The sequence below is a fragment of the Grus americana genome, chromosome Z, assembly GCF_028858705.1.
Source record: "Grus americana isolate bGruAme1 chromosome Z, bGruAme1.mat, whole genome shotgun sequence".
Taxonomy (NCBI): domain Eukaryota; kingdom Metazoa; phylum Chordata; class Aves; order Gruiformes; family Gruidae; genus Grus; species Grus americana.
The window spans coordinates 28,728,975-28,751,303 of record NC_072891.1 but is presented as its reverse complement, the minus strand read 5'-3'; the positions used below and the strand labels follow the sequence as shown (position 1 = coordinate 28,751,303).

General features: G+C 41.2%; 1 protein-coding gene across 3 annotated transcripts in view; it reads left to right on the top strand.

Moving 5' to 3' along the window:
• ARHGEF28 (Rho guanine nucleotide exchange factor 28) overlaps window positions 1–22,329 on the top strand; it is a 129,982-nt gene that overhangs the window by 92,798 nt on the left and 14,855 nt on the right. For all 3 annotated transcript variants that reach the window (XM_054810176.1, XM_054810175.1, XM_054810177.1), the window contains 13 exons: window positions 88–210; window positions 606–723; window positions 1,473–1,727; window positions 2,696–2,772; window positions 3,270–3,448; window positions 4,117–4,208; window positions 5,080–5,262; window positions 8,491–8,622; window positions 9,357–9,442; window positions 13,002–13,040; window positions 13,130–13,177; window positions 14,953–15,432; window positions 17,885–18,185. In XM_054810176.1, coding sequence (XP_054666151.1) covers window positions 88–210; window positions 606–723; window positions 1,473–1,727; window positions 2,696–2,772; window positions 3,270–3,448; window positions 4,117–4,208; window positions 5,080–5,262; window positions 8,491–8,622; window positions 9,357–9,442; window positions 13,002–13,040; window positions 13,130–13,177; window positions 14,953–15,432; window positions 17,885–18,185 — 2,113 coding nt within the window. The remainder of the gene's footprint in view (window positions 1–87; window positions 211–605; window positions 724–1,472; window positions 1,728–2,695; window positions 2,773–3,269; window positions 3,449–4,116; window positions 4,209–5,079; window positions 5,263–8,490; window positions 8,623–9,356; window positions 9,443–13,001; window positions 13,041–13,129; window positions 13,178–14,952; window positions 15,433–17,884; window positions 18,186–22,329) is intronic.

Below are 22,329 nucleotides of genomic sequence, written 5' to 3'. Positions count from 1 at the left end.
TGTATTTGTACAAAATACATTAATTAAAGGCATACAGTTTCCTGTTAGGTGCAATGTTGAGCACAATTCACTTATTAATTTCTTCAGTTTTCAGAGGAAAATGCAACTAAAATGAAGAAAATATACGGAGAGTTTTGCAGCCATCACAAAGAAGCTGTTAATCTCTTCAAAGAGTTGCACCAAAACAAGAAGTTCCAGAATTTTATTAAAGTAAGTTTATGTGGAAACATGATCACTATTGATAAAATGCTCAGGAAAAAGATACGTAGCTTTTACTTAGATTTAGGATGGAAATTATATTCAGTAACTCACTTTTAATAGCTAATAAAAATGGAAAAGTTTGTTTCTCCTTAACCAGAGAGCTGATAAATTACATTCTTCTTTCAAATTTTAGAAAGCTTTGGCATCCAGTGTGTATTACACACACGTTCCTGTTACAGTACACCTCATCCCTCAGTGCAGCAACTGTTCCTTGGGGATGGTTCAGATAACCCAGTGGGGTTTTTTTTCAGCTTATTCTAATGCATTTAGAACATATTTCTTATTAGTCAATTGGTGGTTTAATATGCACTTATTACTTAAGGTATATATTTGTATCTGTGCAGCTGAGAAATAGTAACCTGTTGGCACGACGCCGAGAAATCCCTGAATGCATTCTCCTTGTCACCCAGCGAATCACCAAATACCCTGTTCTGGTTGAAAGGATATTGCAGTACTCAAAAGGTGAATAAAAGCTAAAGTGTTGCTTCATGTCTGGAATCCTAGCGTGTTTCTAACGTATGTAGTCTTTGTCAAGGCTGGACTGCGAAGATTTCCAACATTCTAAGCCACAGAAGTCCAAAAAAGCATACTTGTTTTAGAAGAAGATATTGACTAGAGGATGTGAGCTAATTCAGGCATGCATATGCACCTTCTTTGAAATTAATTCTGGTGGAGTCTTTTGTAGGTAGGGCTAGGCAAACATTTTACTCTCCAGTTTTTCAAACAAAGCTTGAATAACCTCTGGAATTTTGTAGAGCATTTTAGAAACACTAATAACTTACTAATGTTGCTCCTCAAATGGGCTATAAATGAGCATTGTAGAAAGTTGTATATCCAAATGCTAACCCTTTGTGCTTGCAATCCTGTTTCAAGGGGTTTTTTTACTGAGCCAGAAGAGTAATATACTATATGATTTACTTAGCCAGTAAATTTTTTCAATGCTAAAAGCTTGTAAATATGTCAGAAACTATTCAACACGTTGTTTTGACCAATGAATAAATCTGAGGTACATGTCATCTTCTAATAGGCAAGTCAAACAAAGGCAGATGCTTCTAATATTTCTAGTAAATTGACTGCCAGGTTCAACTTAAAATGACATATTTATCAATTTAAGCTTTGCATCATGTTGATTGTTCCCAGAAAGTAAGAAATTATATCTTCTCTTGAATATGCAGACTACTATCATATTTTTTATTTTTTGTTTCATACAGAAGGAACAGAAGAACATAAAGACCTATGCAAAGCCCTTTGTCTAATTAAGGACATGATTGCAGCAGTAGATTTGAAAGTGAATGAATATGACCAAAAGCAAAAGCTGCTGGAAATTCTCAGTAGAACTGAAAACAAAACATATACAAAGCTGAAAAATGGCCATGTTTTTAGGAAGCAAGACTTGATGAGGAAAGAAAGAATACTTCTTCATGAAGGTTTAGTGTACTGGAAGACAGCGACTGGTCGTTTCAAAGGTATTCCATCCGAGCAGTAAAGTCCTGTAATTCTTTATTGCAAACAATATATGAAGATTGTTTGGTTTAAGAATGAAAATACTTCATTATGCTGTATTGCAAACATGAATTTCTGAGGTAATGGTATTGAGAATATGCCACTAACTGCTAGAGCAGTAGTTCCAGAAGCTGCCATAGTTTGTGGGTAATCCACTGTATATCTGGGTAAGAAGATGGATTCACAGGCAAAGCCATCAGCTGCATTTCTTCTTCCAGTCCCCTCCTTTTAGTTCATTGATTTGCAGTTTCATCCCATAACACAGAGTCTTGACTTGTGCATTTATATTGTTCACAGTACTGGCCATTGAAAATAATGCATGAAAAGTCATGTGCTGTTCTGCAGTGGTACTGGGACATCCGCAGTGGAAAAGAAAATCTGAAGCCACATTTGCCTGGAGCCTCATTTTTACATCCAAGCCCAGAATTTGATTTTTGGTGTTAATCAGATGTAGGGGTTGGGTTTTTTGGAGCTTACTAATATTTGCTGTACAACTTTACACAGCTATCTGTTCTTTATTATTCCAGAAATACTTTTACCAGTGTAATAGTGTGATGTGAATATATGTTAGCATAGGCAAAACAAAATTTCTGTGAGATAGTCTTTGCCAGGTTGCCTGTAGGTAGCCTGGGGAAGCTCTACTGACATTGGAGGGAGGATTTCTTCTTGCCCTGGGCCAGTGCTCCACCACGGTGCTGCAGGAGGGTAGACAGCAGAAAGTGTGGTCTTTTCTGGGAGATACAAAGTGATGGCTTGCAGTTGCTTCATGCAGACGATAGGCTAATCTAGATATTTCCTGTTTAGTTTACTATAGGATTCTGTGGGATATTTATTGATCAGGGCTTCTCCCTTTTTAAAGATAAAAGAAGAAATTAACTATAATTGTAATAACTTTAATTAAAAAATATTATTTTCCTTTTCTCATTTTAAGACACTTTAGCTCTGCTTCTAACTGATATGCTACTGTTCTTACAAGAAAAAGACCAAAAATACATCTTCGCAGCTGTTGTAAGTATATTATCAAATGTTTGAATATACACATTGCGTTTTTATTTGTATATTTTGCAAAAAGTAGTTCCTTTTCTAGGTTATTCCCATAATGTTGTTTGGTTTTTCTTCTAAAATCTTGGTAGTGTATTCAGAACAGTAATATGCCAGTATAAGGAAAACTAAGTTTATTTTCAAAATTAAATATTTTTTTTAAGAAGAAGGATGAAAATAACAATGATATTTTTAGTGTTGTGTTTCATCTGATTATGAAGGTGGGAAGTAGAGCAGGCTCTTTCAGTTATTTAAAATAAATTTTAAATTCTGGTTCTGTAAAACAGAACAGAAGAATAATTTGAACTGCAAATGCAGTAGTAAACACACATAAAACGTATGAAAGGTAATGGAGAGAAGTTCCCAAACTATATAAATATAAACACTATATGAGTACTGTGCTTCTAAGATGTTTTATAAGAGAGTTAGTTATTATTTGTATGTGCTGTGACTGTTTCCCCCAGGACCAGAAGCCTTCCATAATCTCCCTTCAGAGGCTCATAGTAAGAGAAGTAGCCAATGAAGAAAGAGGGATGTTTCTGATTAGCGCTTCGTCTACAGGGCCTGAGATGTATGAGGTTCATACCAACTCCAAAGAGGAACGTAACAATTGGATGAGACATATTCAAGATGCAGTGGAAAGGTAGATGGAAAGGCTTTTGATTTTCATGCTGGTAGTCCAAAGCAGATGGGAGGTTGGTTGGATATTCGTGGCAGCATGCTCTCTGTTCTGCATTGCACTGTATCGATCCTGTGAGGTTGGGTTTTCCTCTGAGCTCAGGTTTCACAGACCCCAAAACCTCACCATCACTTCTGCCAAACTTTCCATGCTACTTCTGTTCTCCTACTGAATCAGCAGACCCTTCACACTCCCCATTAGATGTTCTTACCAGCCACTGTAAGCTTCTCTCACCTTTGCCTTTAGCACTGGATGCTTTCCAGAGTCCTGCAGGTGTCCATACAACTGTTTTGGGGGAATCCTCAGTCATGCCTGTTATCTTGGTGTCAGCTCCTCAAGAATAGCAGGGAGAGCATTACTCCTCATGAGGCCCAAGCTTATGCTTATGCGTGAGGGCCAGCCACCCATTTGCTGCACAGTGCAGCCTTACCAGAATTAAAAGGAGTCCTTCAGTCTGGTTTACGGCCAGTTACTGCTTTTTAAAGAAGCAGACAAGTAGCATGCTTCTGGATTGTAGAAAATGTTGGTGCTGATGATGTGTTCTGTTTATTATGAACTGTACTGTACTGAAGATGAATATATGATGTGCAGATTTTGCATTATCCACCAATTTTTGTCTTTCATCTTTGAAGTTGCCCAGAGGAACAAGAAGGAAAAATAAGTGAATCTGATGAGGACAGGCGTATTGCTGAGGCAAAAGCATCCAGAATTCAGAAATGCCAAGGTGTGGTACCTCTTCTGCCATTCTGAGAGCTCCTGCATCCTGAGACTTCAGGATGAATGAATCGTGCACCTGTACTGGCTGGTGGGTTCAAAGTGGCTCGATAGGCAGAGTCACAGCAGAGAATGCTGGGGTGGTCCGATGGTATAATGTGAGTTTAATGAAAGAGAACCATTTTTTTTCCAAACACTTTATATTTTTGTTACATCACCATGAGTGAAAAAGAAAAAGAAAAATGGATGCTTTCAGAATAAACACTGAATTTCCCAGATTAGCATCAGGGCCAGGTAGGTCCATGTTTGTGGAAACACCTCAAATCTTCAGTAATTGTGTGGGTTTGTGCTTGTTAATGGCATTTCATCCTTTGCTGCTATTATTTTTATCTGAAAATGTAGCTGATGGATATTCTGCTTCCTTGGTTCCCCTACACCTAAAGTCCACATCTTTATACTTCTGTGAGCAGAAAAATTCCGGCAATGTCCTTCCTGTAGGGAGCCACAGAGAAGGGCATCCTCTGCTGAGAGTAGGTGTTCTTCTTTGATGTCGAGGCGCTGAATCAGCGCATCTTCTGGCTACCTGAGCCAAGTGCTTTTCTAGTATTGATCGTTGTGAGTGCAACAGGACATAACTGAGGGCCCCAGAGCACAGCCAAGGCCACCTCATCAGGTTAGGGCACTGTCCTGGCCCTCTGCCTGGGTCTGTGCCAGCTTTCATTAGGACAGACTGTGGGATGAATCTGGTTCTTGGTCACTTAAAAAAGGCCTAGCTCAAGTTAGCAATGTCTATGTGGTGTAAGGATTAGAAGGATGAATGGGGAACATGCTTTGCCTGCAGGATAAAAAATATTAATACAGTGTTCATTTTTGGTTGCCAGAATCACTGAGTAACCAGGACCAGCAGATCTGTAGTTATTTGGAAGAGAAATTGCATATCTATGCAGAACTGGGAGATATGCATGGGTTTGAGGATGTTCATGTGGAACCTCACCTCCTTATCAAACCTGATTCTGGAGAAACTCCACAGGCTGCTTCATTGCTGGCAGCAGCTCTCCGAGAAGGTGAGTTTCCATTGGAAGAGTGGGCTGGTGGCTCTTCATGTGGGCAGATAATACGAGGTAACAAAGTACAGCCTTCTTGCCTCGTGCTGCGGTTCTGTCAAGTCTCCAGAACTGGCAATGTCCAAACTTGGCAAAGGGCATTGAGGAGAAGTCTCTCAAGTTTATACTTGTCAGATGCATGAGATGGTACCTGCCAGATTGTAAGATAAGGGATATTTTTAGTGCATAACATCATATGTAAGCAGGCAGGGACATGGTGTTAGGTTGCACCTGAGGATTGTTTCCTTAGCTGTCCTCCTTGCAGTACAGCCCTGTGAAGGAGATCACAAGATGCAGTATGATATTGCATCTGGTCCTTTACCTTGGTTTATTTGATGACAGATCAGAATCATGTAGGGTCATGTACAGACCAAACTACAGATGAGCTTGGCAGATCTGACAAGAAACACCTGCCAGAATTGCTGTAGGACCTGTGTTTTTTCTGCATTACTATCTAACAGAGACATGATAGCCTTGTGCTACCTACAGTGCTGTCCTTTGAAGGAAGGAAGGGAATGGTATTTGTGGATACCTTGCCTAGCTGGAAGTTCAGCTAAACTCCTGCTAAACTCAGCTGAAAAGAGTCCTGGTAAACTGAACCATATCCAGCATAAGCCATATGCTATTTGAGAAGGACTACAAGATTTTAGCATCACCTAGATTGAGAGGTGTGGGTTAATAACCACATTTCAACCAATCAAGCAGTGAAGGTTGGTCTCCATCATCATTATGAAGTCAGAGAGCATTTTATTGATAAAATTGATAGAACTTGAGTAGGGAATCTTAAGTCAGTGATGCAATAGTAAATGTAATTTTAGCTAAAATGGCAGCCTATACTTACACATCTTATTCTGCCCACTTTCAATTTTCACTTTCTCTCATGCTAATGTTGATGATGTCTTGGATTTCAGGACTCTTTAGCACACTGTAAGGAATTTACAGTTGCTTACACTGTAGGCAATTTGTGGGGATCATTTTCCAGAACAGAAATACAAAGTCCCTGAGCTAACAGGGAATAGGAATAAAGCATGAGAGTAGTTGAGCAGTAGAGCAGAATAGAATTAGGGAGAGCTTAAGCAAATTGCATGTACATAGATGTACACAGATCCATGAGATGAGGCAGGATAAATCCAAGGCTGCTCAGGGAGCTGGCCAATGTCATTGTGAGTCTGCTTTCTATCATCTTTGAAAGGTCACAGTGATCAGGAGAGGTTCCTGATGACTTGAAGAAGGCAAGCATCACATCCCTCTTCAAGAAGGAATGTATAGGGAATTACAAAATAGTCAGCCTCACCACTGTCTCTGAGATGGTGATAGAGTAAATCCTCCTGGAGTCATTTCCAAGAACATGAAGGACAACAAGGTGACTGGGAACAGCCAGCATGGATTCATCAAGGGCAAATTGTGTCTGACTAACCTGATGGGTTTTATGATGAGAGGAGAGCAGTGTGTGTTGTTTACCTTGACATCTGCAAGGTCTCCAACACTGTCTGCACTGACTGTAGTATCCTTACAACTGAGTTGGTGAGATGTGGACTGCATAAGTGGGTGGAAAATTGGCTGGACTGCTGGGCTGAAAGGATTGTAATCAGTGATCCAGTGTCCATCTGGCAATGTGTTATTAGGGGATTCCCTTAGGGATGGATCCTGAGATCAGTACTTTTCAACATATTTATTAATGGGGTTAGCCAAGGGATGGCAAATGCATGGTTGTCACCAAATGAGGTGGGGTGATCAATGTGCTGGAGACACCTCTACAGATTGGGACAATGGGATAAAAGGAAGCCCTGGAAGTTTGACAAAGACAAATGCAAAGTCCTGCAGCTGGGATGGAGTAATCCCATGTGTTGGTACAGGCTGAACACTGACTAGGTAGAAAACAGCTTTGCAGAAGTGGACCTGGGAGTCCTACTTGACAGCAGGTTGACCATGAGGCAGCAATGTGCCCTTGTGGCAAAGAAGGCCAACTGCCTCCAAGGCTGCTGCATTAGGAGGAGAGTTGCCAGTAGGTTGAGGGAGGTGATCCTTACTCCACTTACACCTGGTGAGTCCTGTCTGGAGTGCCATGACCAGTGCTGGGCTCCCCTGGACAAAAGAGACATTGACAAACTGGAGCAAATCGAGCAAATGGCACCAAGATGATGAAGGGCCTGGAGCACATGATGTCTGAGGAGAGGCTGAGATAGCTGGTGTCATGGTTTAACCCCAGCCAGTAATTAAGCACCAGGCAGGTGCTTGCTCACCCCTCTCCCTCAAGGGGATAAGGAGGAGAAAGGAAAAAAACTCATGGGTGGAGATAAAGACAAAGGAAGATAATAACAATAATAACAACAACAATAATAATAATAGCAGTAGTAAGAATAACAACAATAATAAAAAATAAAAACAAGTGATGCACAAATGCAATTGCTTACCACATGTGGGAGGAAAAAATACAAAACCCGATGCTCAGTCTGTTTCCAAGCAGCAATCCTGCCTCCCGGCTAGCTTCCCCAGTTATATCCAGAGTATATGGCTATATGGTATGGAATATCCCTTTGGCCAGTCTGGGTCAGCTGTCCTGGCTGTGCTCTACGAGCTTCTTGTGCACCTGGCAGGGAGTGAGAAGCTAAAAAGTCTTTGCCCTAGTGTAGATACTGCAACTACCTAGCAATAACTAAAACCATCAGTGTGTTATCAACATTATTCTCATACTAAATCCAAAATGCAGCACTATACTGGCTACTAGACAGAAAATTAACTCTATCCCAGCTGAAACCAGAACAGTTGGTCTGTTTAGCCCTGAGAGAACAAGGCTTGGTGGGGTATCATTTCTGTCCTTAGGTACCTAACAGGATTCAGAGAAGCCAGATTTTTTGCGGAGATATGTGGTGATAGAATGAGAGGCAACAGGTGCAGGTTGGAAAATGGGCAATTCCAATTTAAGTGAACAGAAAAATCATATACCATGAGGATCAAAAACCAGAACAGGTTGCCCAGAGAAGCTGTGAAGTCTCCATCTTTGGAGTTGTTAAAAACTTGTCTGTTCAAAGCTCTGAGCAGCCCAATTTAGTCTGACCAACTTTGAGCAGAGTGTTGGACTAGATGACCCCCAAAAGTGCCTTCCAACTGAATTATTCTATGTCATTGATTTATGCATTAAGGAGCTGGTTAAGGGGTGTTTGTAATTCTGTATGTTTTCATCTCTAGTTGAAAGTCTCCATATTGCTGTAACGACATCACAAGTGAGTGAAACAGACAAATCACCAGAGGAAATTACTGAAGAATTAAGTGTGAACCACAGATTTAGTGCCAATGAAATCTTGGAATCTGTTCCTGGTGGTGAGTAAAATTTGATGCTTTTACATATTCAGAGTGATAAAATAATTGATACTGGATTGTGATTTTTTTTTTTAAAGCTTTCTCAGTCTATGGCAGAATCAATAGAAAATAATGTAATAAAAGTTGTCTTTAGGCAAATGCTCAGATAGTATAAATCGTCATATAACTTCATTGAAGTAAATGGATGGTTTGCATCCACTGCACCTTTTCCATAGCACATGCCTGCATTCAGCAATATTGAGTCAGATTTGTGTATCTCCATATGCTTTCTTGTCATTGTTGCTCAGGTCCACAGCAAATCTGTATTGCATTATAGGCCATTTCCCAAGTCAGCTGATTTTTGTCAAGAGGCCTGAAAAACAGGATTGACATTTCTATAATTTCAGCTGTAAAAGGTATAGCATGGATTTCTTGCAATAAAAATGTAAATGAAGTCCTGGAAAAACCATCGCTATGGAGCATTTTTAGTGATATGGCTGTATTTGTCTTCAAACTTTCCTAAGTGAAGCACTACTAATTTTTAAGGTAGGAAAACTGGATTGTCCCACCTGTGCCATCCAGGCTTCCAAATTTGTTTTTCCCCAGCCTAGAATCCATTATGTAACTCCAAATTACGTAAAACTCTTATTTTCAGCATCCTGCAAGTAGCTGTAAAAAAGTGTGCCCTTTGTTTCTCTAGTCAGAATATATTTTGATACCTTTCTCTTGCATTTTACTGGGGCTTTATTTGTTAGATGCAGAAATAAAAGAAGTTGAAGAATCATCTGAAGTCAATCTCAGTGTTGAAAAAGAAATGACAGGTGCCAATCTAGAGGATAAGGTATTGTAACTGATTTTTCTTCCTGTGTTGCACATAGCATTCTGGGTACTGGGAATGTAAATGCTGTCCAATTTTTTGTGGGGTATCTAAAAACTATTCCAAAACAAAAAGCATGGGATAGAGACTTTCACCCAAATCCAGATAATTCAATTTAATAGTGGTCACTGCAATTAATAATGAATTTTTAGAAAGCAAGCATAAACAATCCAAATGCAGAACAATTTTCCTGCCAGGCTTACAGATCAGTGGGTTGTAATAACAGCCACAATGTTTTTGTACCACTTGTATGGGCCAGTTAAGAGCCTGGTTCTCTGCTGTCATGATTCAGTACATCCATCTCTATGGAGCTGGCAATAGTATTTCCTCTACTCCCTCCTCCTGTTCACAGGATGATGAAAGTCTCCTGCAATGACAGAGACCTCAGCTAATGCAAGTAAGACTTAATGCATTGGAAGCACTTCATCCTGAGAACAAGCACATAAAATAGGATGGCTTGTCTTACACCAGCTTGCTTCAGAATTTTGAATTAAAACAAAATGGAACAATTAGAGAATAGAAGAGAAACTGCCCATTTTTCCGAGTTCCATAATTTATAAGCAAATCTGGGGAAAAAGCAGAATCAAAAGTCAGTTCTGGGCAAAATTAGGAATGGTAAATTTCATGTAGCAGCAGAGTGTTAGAGTAAGAGCAGTATGAATTACTCTGTGGAAATAAACTGAAGCGCAATTGTGGAGTCCTTAGGTGGAGAAGCAGGACCACAAAAGGAATAAAGAGGAGAGACAATAACAGAAGACACATGACTTGAAATGGAAAGCAAAGTTTGCTAGAAGAGATACTTAGCATTAGCATGCTATCTTTGCATCAGATCTGAAAGAGGGCTTGTGTGCCTGATACTTTGGAGGAGGGGTTCTGGCTGTTTCTGGAAGACTCTTGCTAATACACTAATCTCCCTATAACCTTGCCTTGTTCAGCTGTAGGTCATCTTACTTACCACACTGCTGTGTGAGAAGGGAGTAGGAAGAAGAGTGTGTGTGGAAAAAATGGGATGAAAAGTCCAAGTGAGGGAGTGCAGAAACTAGGTGAGGGGAAATAAAATAACCTAGCAGAGGATAGAGGGGCTCAGATCTAGCCCATTAAAAGTTCCAGTAGCTCCACATGAAAACATTGCCATTGGGATTATAGAGAAGACAGAGCCAGGCTTTTCTCAGAGGTGCACAGCAAAATGATCAGCATCCAAGATTACAAGTTGCAACAAGGGAAATTCTGACTGTATATCAGGGAGAAAAGTCACCGCAAGGGTGATCAAGCAGGAACAAGTTGTCCAGAGAGGTTGTGGGGTCTCCATTCTTGGAGGTTTCCTGGATTTGACTGAAGAAGGCCCTGAGCAAACTCATCTAACTTTGAAGCTAGCCCTGCTTTGAGCTGCAGCTGGACTAGAGGGATCTGCAGCAAACTCTTCCACTCTAATTTACTATTCTTATCTGGCCTATTATTTGGGCAAGACTCGTCACATCTTACCATGTCAGAATCAGACTTAACCAGGAGGTGGCAGAATGAGCAAACAAAAGAGGCAAAGAAAGGGCTTTCAGGGGCGGAGGGTGTTTTGCCTGCCTGCCTTCAGTCACTGGGTGTGCAGTTCCTAGGGTTGTGGGGTGGCAGAACTGGGCTGAGACCAGCTAGCCTAGGAAACCAAGAGCTGGAAAGATGGAATGAAAGCCCCCAGCTCGGGAGCTAAATGCTGACCAAGTGTCAGATGGAAGATCATTGTTTGTGCAACACATGGGGTCCCAAGCAGGCAGCAGTGGGAGGTGGTTTCCATCTTGTCCCCCCTGCTCCTGCCTTGTAATCACATCTCGGGGGGGGTTGTCTGAGACATTGTGCACACAGCCTGCCCTGGGATCTGACCATCCTCATCTCCACTGCTGCTCATCACTCTGAACAAAGGTGCTAGGGAAGAGTGGCAGGGAGGTGGCAGTGACCCTCAGCACAAGTAAAACATCTGAATATATTGCTTCAGACCAAGCTGGACTTACAGGGCTTGTGCTGAAGCTGTAGCGGTGCAGCTGCAATACTGTTGTTGCCCTGGCTAGCTTGACTAAACCTGCCTTGGGCTCATCCCCCAGCGCTCAAGTGATGCTGCAGTGAGGAGACCACAGGCGTTTGGGCTGGCCACTTGTTACGCCTTAGCCATGCCAAAGCCAGCTAAACCTTCAATCCCACTGTGCGCTTCCTTTATTAAATAAAAAAGGGCTTCAAGAATTGAAAGAAACCCCACTCTTGTTCAGCATGCGGGCTCTCCTTTGTACACTCACTCTTCCTCACCCTGCCAGCATCTCCTTCTCTTCTCTTTCCCTCTTGGCCCTGCTCTTCCTCCTTGCTCGCTGCTCATCTTGGCCACCCAGCAAAGGGAAAGTGGAGCTCCCTTGTGTCAGTCCTTGTGCTGCACAGAGGCACCTGTGCAAAGTCCTCTGCTTCTCACAGCAGAGTCGAGCAGTTATGTGGCTCATGGGTGCAGTGAGAAAAGGAGGGAATGGAGAGAAATACTGAAGGGAGGTAATGAGAGAGAGAGGAGTGGAGGAAATGCTGCAGCTGGTGCTCCCTTTCCCCTTAGGTTGTCTGCATTGAGCTGTGTTTTGGGTCCTGGCCTTTTTCATCTTCATTTTCAGTGATCACAGCTAAATGGAGCAGCTGCTTTGCTCTCTCCGGTGGAAAATGAGACTCAGTAGAGAACTTAGGAGATTCAAGAGAGAGACCAAATATTCCCCAAACCCTACTCTGCTCCTCTGGAAAAAAAAAAGGAAAAATCATACAGGAAGTCTTTTCAGTGTAGCCTCAGAAGAGATTGTGTTTTATTCCTCCACTGTTTCACCTTTTCTTTCTCAGAGGAGCCGTTCTTCATGCTGAAGGGATTATGGGTGGCTTCACCCCATAAATTTAGAAAGCTTCTTAGGAAAAGGGAGCAGGGTGGAAAGTGTGAAGTGGCTGAGCCTTGCTGCAGTGGACAACAGCAACCACGCTGGTGGGTTTTGCAGAGTATAGCAGGCACGCAACCTTTATTCCATGCCTCACAGCACTTCTAAGGCATTCACCGTAACCCACTAACGTGACTTCTGCTAGCTTCTTGCTACATTAATATCTCTGTTTTTGAAGAGTCTTGTACTGTTTCACCCTCCTATAAGTAATCTAAACTCACTGTGCTGTATATACAGAAGTCTGGTTACTGTATTTCAAAACTGTCAAGTAAACAAAGAATGAATGGAAATGTCTTTTCTGTGTAGCATTAGTCACGAGAGGATTAAAATTGTGGATGAAATATTCTTGTTTTTACAGTTGTGCTTAGATTCTCTAGTGATTTCCACGGAAACTCCAGTGTTGATGAATTATTAGTCTCCGTAGGTTTTTGCTTCTGTGTTTTTTCACATACCCACAAAAAGGTTTGACTCAGCACTGCATATATTAGTGATATGAATGTCTCCACTAGTTTAAAAAAATAAATTACCTAGATGATACAGTTCTAAAGTTAAAAACTACTTTTTAAAGCAACATGTGTTTATTTTAGGGAGGAAGTATGAGTTTCCCAGAATCTACAGGGACAGAGGTGAGTTTATTTAAACCCCAGACAGAATGTAGTAACTATTTAGTTAACAGTGGTCAAACCTTTGAAAATCCTTCTCTTTTGTTTTCTAGATTGTACAAGCAATCCAGAACTTAACCCGTCTCTTGTACAGCATACAGGTGACTACTCCACTGCTAACTTTGTAGAGTAATTAGTCTTAGTAATTTACTTCTTAAGGCTTGTTTTCATCTCGCCCTACTTTTAGACATTATGTCAGTGGATACTTATCTCTACCAACTGTTGCATAAGTTGTCATATATGTATTTTTATTCTGCATCAGTGGTAGGTTTCTTTTAAGAAGTGAATAATGCTTGCTTGCTTGGAGATCCCAAAAGGATGTGTGTACAGTCCAAAAAGCTAGGGGGAAAGTAAAATGATGGTTCTAACTGAACTGATATAATTTCATGTACAGATTTCTGAAATTATAGTTCAAAATATTGAAAAGGTTTAGTATTTTGTTTAGAATATTCTCCTGGCTACTAGTAAACAGTGCCTCTGCCACTTAGGTAGCAAACTCAACTCATTTTAGATATTTCAATCTCAATTCATTGTGTATATTCTGTAGGGCCTTAGTCTGAAGTTTTTTCCTTTCTCTGGCTAAGTTTGAAGTTTTAACTTATCTTTTCTTATTTAGGTGCAGTTTCATAGTTCTATTTTAAAATGTTTCATTTGAGTATTTTTAATTTTTAAACTTTGACATTAGCATATTTCATAATAATACTGAAAACGTTGGTCTTAGAAGTTAAGTGGATTGAAGCAATGCAAAAGCAAAATAAAAAGCTTGTAATTCAGGCAAAATTTTTGAAAAATTGAAAAACAGATAGCTTAACACCAGAGGGTCAGTAAAGTAAGGCTTGGGATCATGCCTTAATCGTTCAGACTGTGAATTGGCAGTATAGGTGCAGAGAAACAAGCAGAGGATCCTGTCCTTACGCTGTTTACAAATCACTGGAACTGACCCAACAAGACTGGAAGAAGAGCCAAGAAAAGTGGGAATTGCATATTGCATAAAGTTAAAAACTCTTTCTGGGGTGGACGGCATGGGATAATGGGGCTGTGGGAATTCTCTGGGAATGCCTGCTGAAGCAGATTCCCATGTCAGCTCTTGAAGATAGGCTGTGCAATAAGTGCCACAGCAGATCTAGGGCTTCCTTGCTTTTCTTTCTTCTTAATCCCAGCTATTTATTTTTGTGCTATTGGACGATGTCACAATCTTTAATGCAAACAATAGCACAACATCCTTGTGAAGGACCGAATATAGTGCTTTTGGTTGTAAAATAAACTATTGAAACATCAAACCTGAAATCATTACTGTATTGCAGATTTCTGCCAGCACAGGTGAATGTAGCAGTACGGTCCTGATGACATGGCTATGTTGGCAGGTGCCTGTAGGACTGCGCTGTCGCAGGTTAGCAAGGAGAGCCTTAAGGTTGGAGTGAGCTGTACTGGAAACAGTACAGTTTTATCTGCATAAGCCACATCTGTGTTAGGAATACTTTGTTCAGTGTAGCATTCCCAGTGCCTTAATGCCCTCTTTAACCATGAAAAATAATTTTTTCTATGTGTCTTAACATCCTCTGACAGAACAGGACCCCAGCTGTAACTGAAGTGCATATGCACAGCTTTAACATAAACATATATAATACTACTAAGTGTAAACCAGAAGCTGTGTTAAAAGTGCTTGAAATGGTTGAGTGCTTTTAGGAACATCTCTTGGTAAAAGCATGAATACAGTATTTTCTCTACTTGCATGAGGAATAACCTCCCGAAAAGCATTAAGTGCTGATATTACAGGAGATTGAAGCATTTTTATATAATGCTTCTATGTAAAAATACAGAACTGGATTAATGCTAATATTTAAACATTTGTGTCTGGTTTTGTTGTGGTGTCTAGGCAGCACTAGCTATCCAGGACAGCCACAGAGAACTCCATAGGTTAATCCTGCAAGAGAATGAGAAGACCGGTCGGGGCCATGGTTCTCGGCTAAACCTCCTTCTGGAACAAGAAAAATACCGGAATCTGGAAAAACAAAGGGTGGAGCTGGCCAACATACACAAACTGAAGCAGCAGTTTCAGCAAGAGCAGCAGCGGTGGCTGCGTGAATGCGAGCAGCGGCAGCGGGAGCAGGAGGCGAGGGAAGGGCGGCTGGGGCAGCGGGAGAGGGAGTGTGGGTGCCAGGAGGAGCTGCTGGAGAGGAGCCGACAGGGACTGGCATTGCAGCTACAGGAGTACCAGCAGAGCCTGGAGAGGCTCCAGGAGGGCCAGAAGATGGTGGAGAGAGAAAGAGACAGTGTGAAAATGCAGAAGAAGCTCCTCTGGCACTGGAAGCACGGTCAAAAAAATAGCCTGGTGTCATCCACAGGGAGCTACAAGGTGTGTGGTTCCCTGTGATAATTATATCCCCAAGTGCAGACCTGGAGAGACTTTCCTTGATGAATAGACTCATACATCTGGGTTTTGTTGGTCGGTAACATAACGAGTCCTATTACTGTTTAATATCTTTATCAATGATCTGGACAAGGGGATCAAGTGCACACTCAGTAAGCTTGCAGACAACACCAAGTTGGGCAGGCCTGTTGGACTGAGAACAATTGTAGGGGGTCAACAAGGCTGAGTGCCAGGTCCTGCACTTGGGCCACAACAACCCCATGCAGCACAACAGCCTTGGGGAACAATGGCTAGAAAGCTGCCCAGTGGAAAAGGACCTGGGGGTGTTGGTCAACAGCTGGCTGAACATGAGCCAGCAGTGTGCCCAGGTGGCCAAGGCAGCCAACAGCATTCTGGCTTATATCAGAAATAGTGTGGCCAGCAGGACCAGGGAAGTGATCTTTCCCCTGTACTTGGCACTGGTGAGGCCGCACCTCGAGTGCTGTGTTCAGTGTTGGGCCCCTCACTACAAGACAGACATTGAGGTGCTGGAGCGTGTCCAGAGAAGGGCAACGGAGCTGGTGAAGGCTCTAGAGCACAAGTCATATGAGGAGCGGCTGAGGGAACTGTGGTTGTTTAGCCTGGAGAAAAGGAGGCTGAGGGGAGACCTTACTACTCTCTACAGCTGCCTGACAGGAGGTTGTAGCCAGGTGGGTGTCCTGCTCCCCTGAAAGAAGCAGCCCCTTAGGGGAAGAGGTTGGTGTGTGGCTCCATCCCTGACAGTGTAATTCCTTGGAGATGGAGATGGTCATTATTAGGAGATGCACCTTAAAGTAGTTCTGAATCTGCTTAAGCATTTAATACTAAAAATAATTAAGTTTTTGTTGAGGGTCAAAGGTAGAGGCTGACTCTGAACTCACCTGCTGGGTGGGACCTGGCCTCTAGTCCCTGCCTCAGTGGGTACTGTCTTGATTGCCATTACTGTTTCTAAAGCACCTGAAAATCAAAACATTTTGCCTGGCTTTTGCATATATTGAAAGCTCACTGACCCAAACAGCTTTTTTTCCCCTCAGGTTTTCGTTTTCACAAGAAAATCTGTAGAGCCTTTCTTCAGGCCATCACCTCCCTAGTTTTTCAGCTGGCAACTGACCCATAATGAGCAGTAACCATTCGGCGCCTCAGCCTGTGCCTGCATGAGGGGGTGAAGGATTGGCCTCTGACCTCCCCCTTTTCATCTGGTTTTTGTGAACACCGTGTGAATGTGACTTACCCATATATGCTTGCCCACCCAAACAACGAAGGCACTTCTTACTAGTATAGCTTGCAGTACAATTTTGACTTGCTTGGCAGTGCTCAAGTAGTGGATGGTAAAATCAAAACTGAAGTTGCCCATCAGCTTTAATGGATGGGACTTCTGAAATCTTTTGAGGAGAAGAAGTTGAAGGACAATAGCCTGATGCAGGAATGGCCAGGATCGCACAGACTGAGAGGCAAAATAGTGAAATGCTGAGTGTCAAAGAGCAGTAGTTCTTAATCTAATATTTCATGTGTAAGACTACTTGTATTTCTATTTCAAGTAAACTACATGGTTTTGGATGCATTCCAGGCCTTAGGATTGTCTTTGTCCTGCATTTTCCACTACTATACTCCTTGTAGCAGCAGGGCTGGCTGAGTGGTTGCCAGTCAGCCAGTATGCCCAACCCAGTGTTTTTGACATTACACTGAACCTAGCTAGTTTTGGGTGGCCAAACATTGCCATAAGTCACACTACTAGTCCTGCTTTTTTGAACTCGGCCTTGATAAACACCTACAGGCAGGGAGTCTTTGCAGGAGTTGCATTTTCAGCTCCTGGGAGCCATGGCTGCTTGCTGAATGCTGTTTGCCATCCCCAGTTTGACTGCTGCAGTCCTGTGTCTATGATTACCTGTCTACGTGAGGTACAGTGTTATTTTTGGATTGCAGTGTACACAGATTTACATATGTGAAGTGGTACCTCATTGAACTATGGGGCAAAATATTAACACCCTGAAAGGAGTCAGCAGAGGTCAGTGCATCCCAGGTAGTGGCCCTTTGTTATTTGCTATTTTGCAATTATTGCTGAATTTTCCTGTGTTTTGAGGGGAACTAAGGCAAAATGTACTAGGCTATTTTTGTTTATTCCTGAACACACATCCAATTTAACATGTTTTGTGGTTAACTTCTGGGAAATCAGGTGACTATTCGCTATGAATCTCCATTCTGTTTGGCAGTTAATTTTATGTATCCTTGTGTAAGGATTCTTCAGGATGATGCTCGTAGTCATATGGCTTAGTTTTAGGTAGTCCTGCAAGGAGCAGGGAGTTGGACTTGATGATCCTTATGGGTCCCTTCCAACTCAACATATGCTGTGATTTTATGGTTCTGGTGCTGGGCAAAGGTGAAAATGCTGTTCTCTGTTTTTTTTTCCCCCCTTCTGCAGATAATGGGACATAATGAATCGAACAGCTTACATCGCGAAAATACATTCTACTTAAATGAAGCTGTAGTGTGTTTGTCTCTAAGCAGCCTTAACAGATCAGATTCTTCTCTCGTTTATGAGGATGGTGTGTATGGGATGAACATCTCGAATTCTGATATAGCAAGGACTAGTGAAAATCAGATGGACCTCAAAATGGACACTTCTTGTCAGCCAACGTTAACCAGTACACTGTGGAAATCCACTGGTCCTTACCAGCAGATGTCTTTTTCCTGCAAAAGCAACAAGGATGCCTTTAATAATGGTAATTAATGCTTTATTTAATTAACAAATAATATGGGCAGTTTGCCACCTCTCAAAATTTATAGGCCTAGGAACGAAGACAGCTTGGTAGTGGTAGAAGCAATAGATTTTGCTAAAACAATTGCATGCCACTTTGCAAGCTTGTTGAGGGTAGGGGAGAAAATAAGCAGAACAGAAATACAGAAAACTTTTGAAAAGAGAACACACCCTGTTTGTGTCTGCATAACAGTACTCAGAACGTTGTTCTCTCCAAATCCTTTTTTTGTGATCTGAAGTCGCTCTTGCTGTTTCAAGTGCGTTTTATTGGCTGTTTTAGAACATATATGCATTACTTGATGATTTCTAGTTAGAATAGCTTTTGATTTACCATCTTAAAATGATAATCAGTGGTCAAACACCCTCTTCTTTCTTCATTGAGAATGAAATGAAAATATCTTGAAAGACTCTGTAGTTGTGGAAAGAAAATTATGTCACTTCTAAGTGATAATATAATCTTTGACAATAAGTTTCTATGTTAGTAAAAATAGCTCTTGCTGCATTACCTTCCTTTATTCTTTTATTTTACCAGAACCCCCAGAGATACATAGATTGCATGGCAGTTATTGATGGTGGTTACCAAAATGAGTGAAAGAAGCCACCTATCTGAGTGTTGCACTGAAAATTTCCTGAAGTACTTAAAAACCTGCTAATGGGAAACTCTAAACTATCTGGGGTTTTTTTTCTCGTGTTGCACAACGATAGTTTTGATCTGACCTGGTGTCCTTATTCTTTCATTATTGTGAGAGTTGTACAGCAGCATGTAAAGACCCAACAGCTAAAAGTCTCTAGGGGATAAAGGTGCACTTTTGGTGTAATACATTAAGTAACCTGGTGGCTTTTCCTCCACAGTTTCCTCCACTGCAGCAGTGCCCAAGCTCCCATATTTCTGTAGCTGGCAATGCAGGATGACTTCTGTCCTCACACCAGCTGCATGCAGGTCAGGTCACAGCGAAGACCAGTGGGCAGCAGGATCAGAAGTTGAAAACATACACAAGTACAATGGGTTTTAATTTTCTTAGGTCAACTCTTGAAGTTGTTCAAATAAAAAAGTCCTTAATTAGGGAACTTGCTCCTTAGTACTCCTTGTAATGTATCAAGCAGACATCCACTACAGACTTACTAGTCCTTGCCAAAATAGCATTTTATAATCAAAGGTAGGGCAGGCTAGTCTCATCACCACAATCAGCAAACCAAGCTGATTAGTAAAAGAGATTAATATTTCTAAAAATGCCTAAATAATTAGCCTGGTGAAACTTGTTCTAGTTTGACTGAAGTTGTCATTTTAGTAATAGGTTAGCTAAGCTAGTGCAAATTTGAAAAGAAACACATATGTGGGTTCAGACCTCTCAAAAGTGGATTAGCTTGCACTGGCAAACATTCATATGCAAGCTAACCAGGATACTTTCTATTGAGCCCACATGAGAGTCTCTGGTTTAATTAAACTGGCTTGTACCAGTTTAATTGCACTGATTCTAAGATAAGCTGGTGGAGCTTCTGTATGTAAAGATGCCTTTCACTTACAATGGGCCAGTTTTGTGTTCAGCTGCTGTCACTGCATCTTGTGTAGACATTCTTACCTCTCCTTGGTAACAAGGCACCAGTGCAGTCCCAGCAGCTGGGTCCAGCACTGCCTACCAAGCCAGCTCAAGAGGTAGAGTGACAGGTAGTATAAGTCTCTCTGTCTAAGTCATGTTCATAAAACCTGCAGTTACTGCCTTGATTGAGTCAGAAGGCGCCTTTGGCAAAGCAGTGCAGCAAATCCTTGCAGCATCCTGATGGTGCAGATGGTGCTGTGAAGCACCCCAGCGTGTTGCTAGAGCCGGTAGGGCTGGGAGCCTCCCCTTAGAGGGATGTGCCATCACATTCCACAGTCCCATTTGCGATTCAGAGGGTGACAAGTATTTTATGCTCCGATCATGCAGTGCATGAGTCTGCACGATTCAGACTTGCTTCTGTCATGCATCAGGAGCCACCGTACAGGGAGCGGGGAATGAGAAGAACGCTAAACTTCCCCCTGAAAGACAGATGGCATCTGAAGCCCCAGCAAATGGCTCTGCACATGGAAATGAAGTAAATCACTTGTTCCTGAGCAATGTGAATCAAGCTGGGCAGTATTAATGTTTCATACATGGAAGCTGATTTCCTTTTTGTTGGGTTTTTTTTTTTGGCCGTGCTTTTTTTCCCAGAGAGTTTAGCAGACTTTAAGAAGATCTCTGACCTTGTGCCTCCATTTCCTGACATCTCTGCAGGAGACAGTCAGTTCTGATCACTGTGAAGGAAAACCAGCAGAGATGCAATGAGAGAAAGACTAGAAAGAATTTGAAAGTTAGTTGAAACTCTTAATATTTCTCATGTAGATGAATGTTTCATGACATTTTCCTGCATTTTTCAACCAGCTCTAAGTATAAAGTCTCATAATCGTCTTTCAAAAAACATTCCTAAATAATAGGTCAAAATAGAACTGAGAAACAAATACTGAGTATGGTTTACTGGAAATAGTTACCAGGTACATACATGGCAATATCTTGCATACAAGAAGGTTTGTGTGCACACAAAAGGAATTTCTTGGTTTTGATTAATTTTCCTAGAATTATTAGGCATCCTGTAAGAAGTCTGTTCTGTCAAAAAGCCTTAAATTATTTAATGAGAAGCACCACCTGAACATGCTGTCAAGGAGTTAATCATGCTGCATTCTAGTGTATGTTAAGTACTATGCAATTTAGCTTCATAAATACACTCAAATGGAAATGGCTACATTCCTCCAGTGCATAATTTTCCATTCATATTTTCTAAGGTAAGACATATGTCTCTTCACATAGCTAGCATCATGATTATATATCATTGTTTTATGTGTATGGGAGGGAACTTTACTAAAGACCTTGGGGCAAGTTCCCACAAAGCTGAAACTGGCACAAGTACACTCGCTAGAAAAGGTGTGTCAGTCAACAGGAGGAAAATATGATTGAAAGAAAAATGTGTTAATGCTTTACACTAATGGTTATGAAATTATCTGCATGAAAGAAGACAAGTACTTTGGCTAATTAGGAATCAGGGGAAGTATAGGTTTTGTGTCAGACTAGACTGAGAATTGAATAAATTACTCTTGCATTTAATTGACATGTCAGGTTAACTAGCTGAAGTGATGCCTAAGGATTTACCTATGGATTCACCTCTTTGATTTCAGGAATCAGTGCAATTTTAATTCCTTTTAGCTTTGAAGTGAACAGCATTGTTTGCTGGTACTGCCTTTCATTTGTTTTTTTATTCAGATATTGTAGCTACAGGAACGGGGTTGAAAAGTGATAGATCTGGAAAACTGCACTGAAACTTGATTGTGGGAGGGTTTTTTTTCCCCAGACATTTGCAGTGTTAGCATGAAGGATCTTTATGCATGATATAGTGAAAAATATAGTTTAAATCTTTATGGGGAACATAGAAGAGCTTGTGATCTCCATAAACAGCCAAATGCAAAACCAGAGAGCAAAAACAGGGCTCTATTTGAATAATGTGATTTTAATCTTTTTTAAAAGGCAGAAATTTGTACATATATACATATTAGCATATAAGCAGATGAGATGGTTTGATTTTGGCAAAATAATCCATTTTAGTGGTTTTCATCAAATAAAGTGATTTCTAGAGATGTAAAATACTTAATTTGCAATAGAAAAAGCAAAACCCCCAGAAACAATGTGTAGTATCCTAAAACTCCATTTTCCCCCGTATTCTTTATAAGAAATTCCCTTCCTAATCCTTAAGGCAGATTGTGCTAATAGTGATTGCTCTATTGAACCTGTTCTTAAAACTGTAGATCAGATTAATTTGGTTTAGTTTCCCATTGGTAATTGAGATGTTTTAGAACAACATGTTATTTTTTGGCTACTGTAACACTGGTTATGGCTTAGTGACATGGTATAAAAGTACCTGCATATGTTTGCATCAGGGAGGTTGAGGACGGGTGCTGTATGGCCTGGCTCTTTTCTCATATTTGTGTAAGATGAATTTATGGCAGTCAGAAGAGGTATACAATGTAAAGCTGATGCAAGTGTGAGAAAAACCAGGTGAAATGTGCTTTGCAGTACAGTGTTAAAAAGCCATCTGAAGACGTA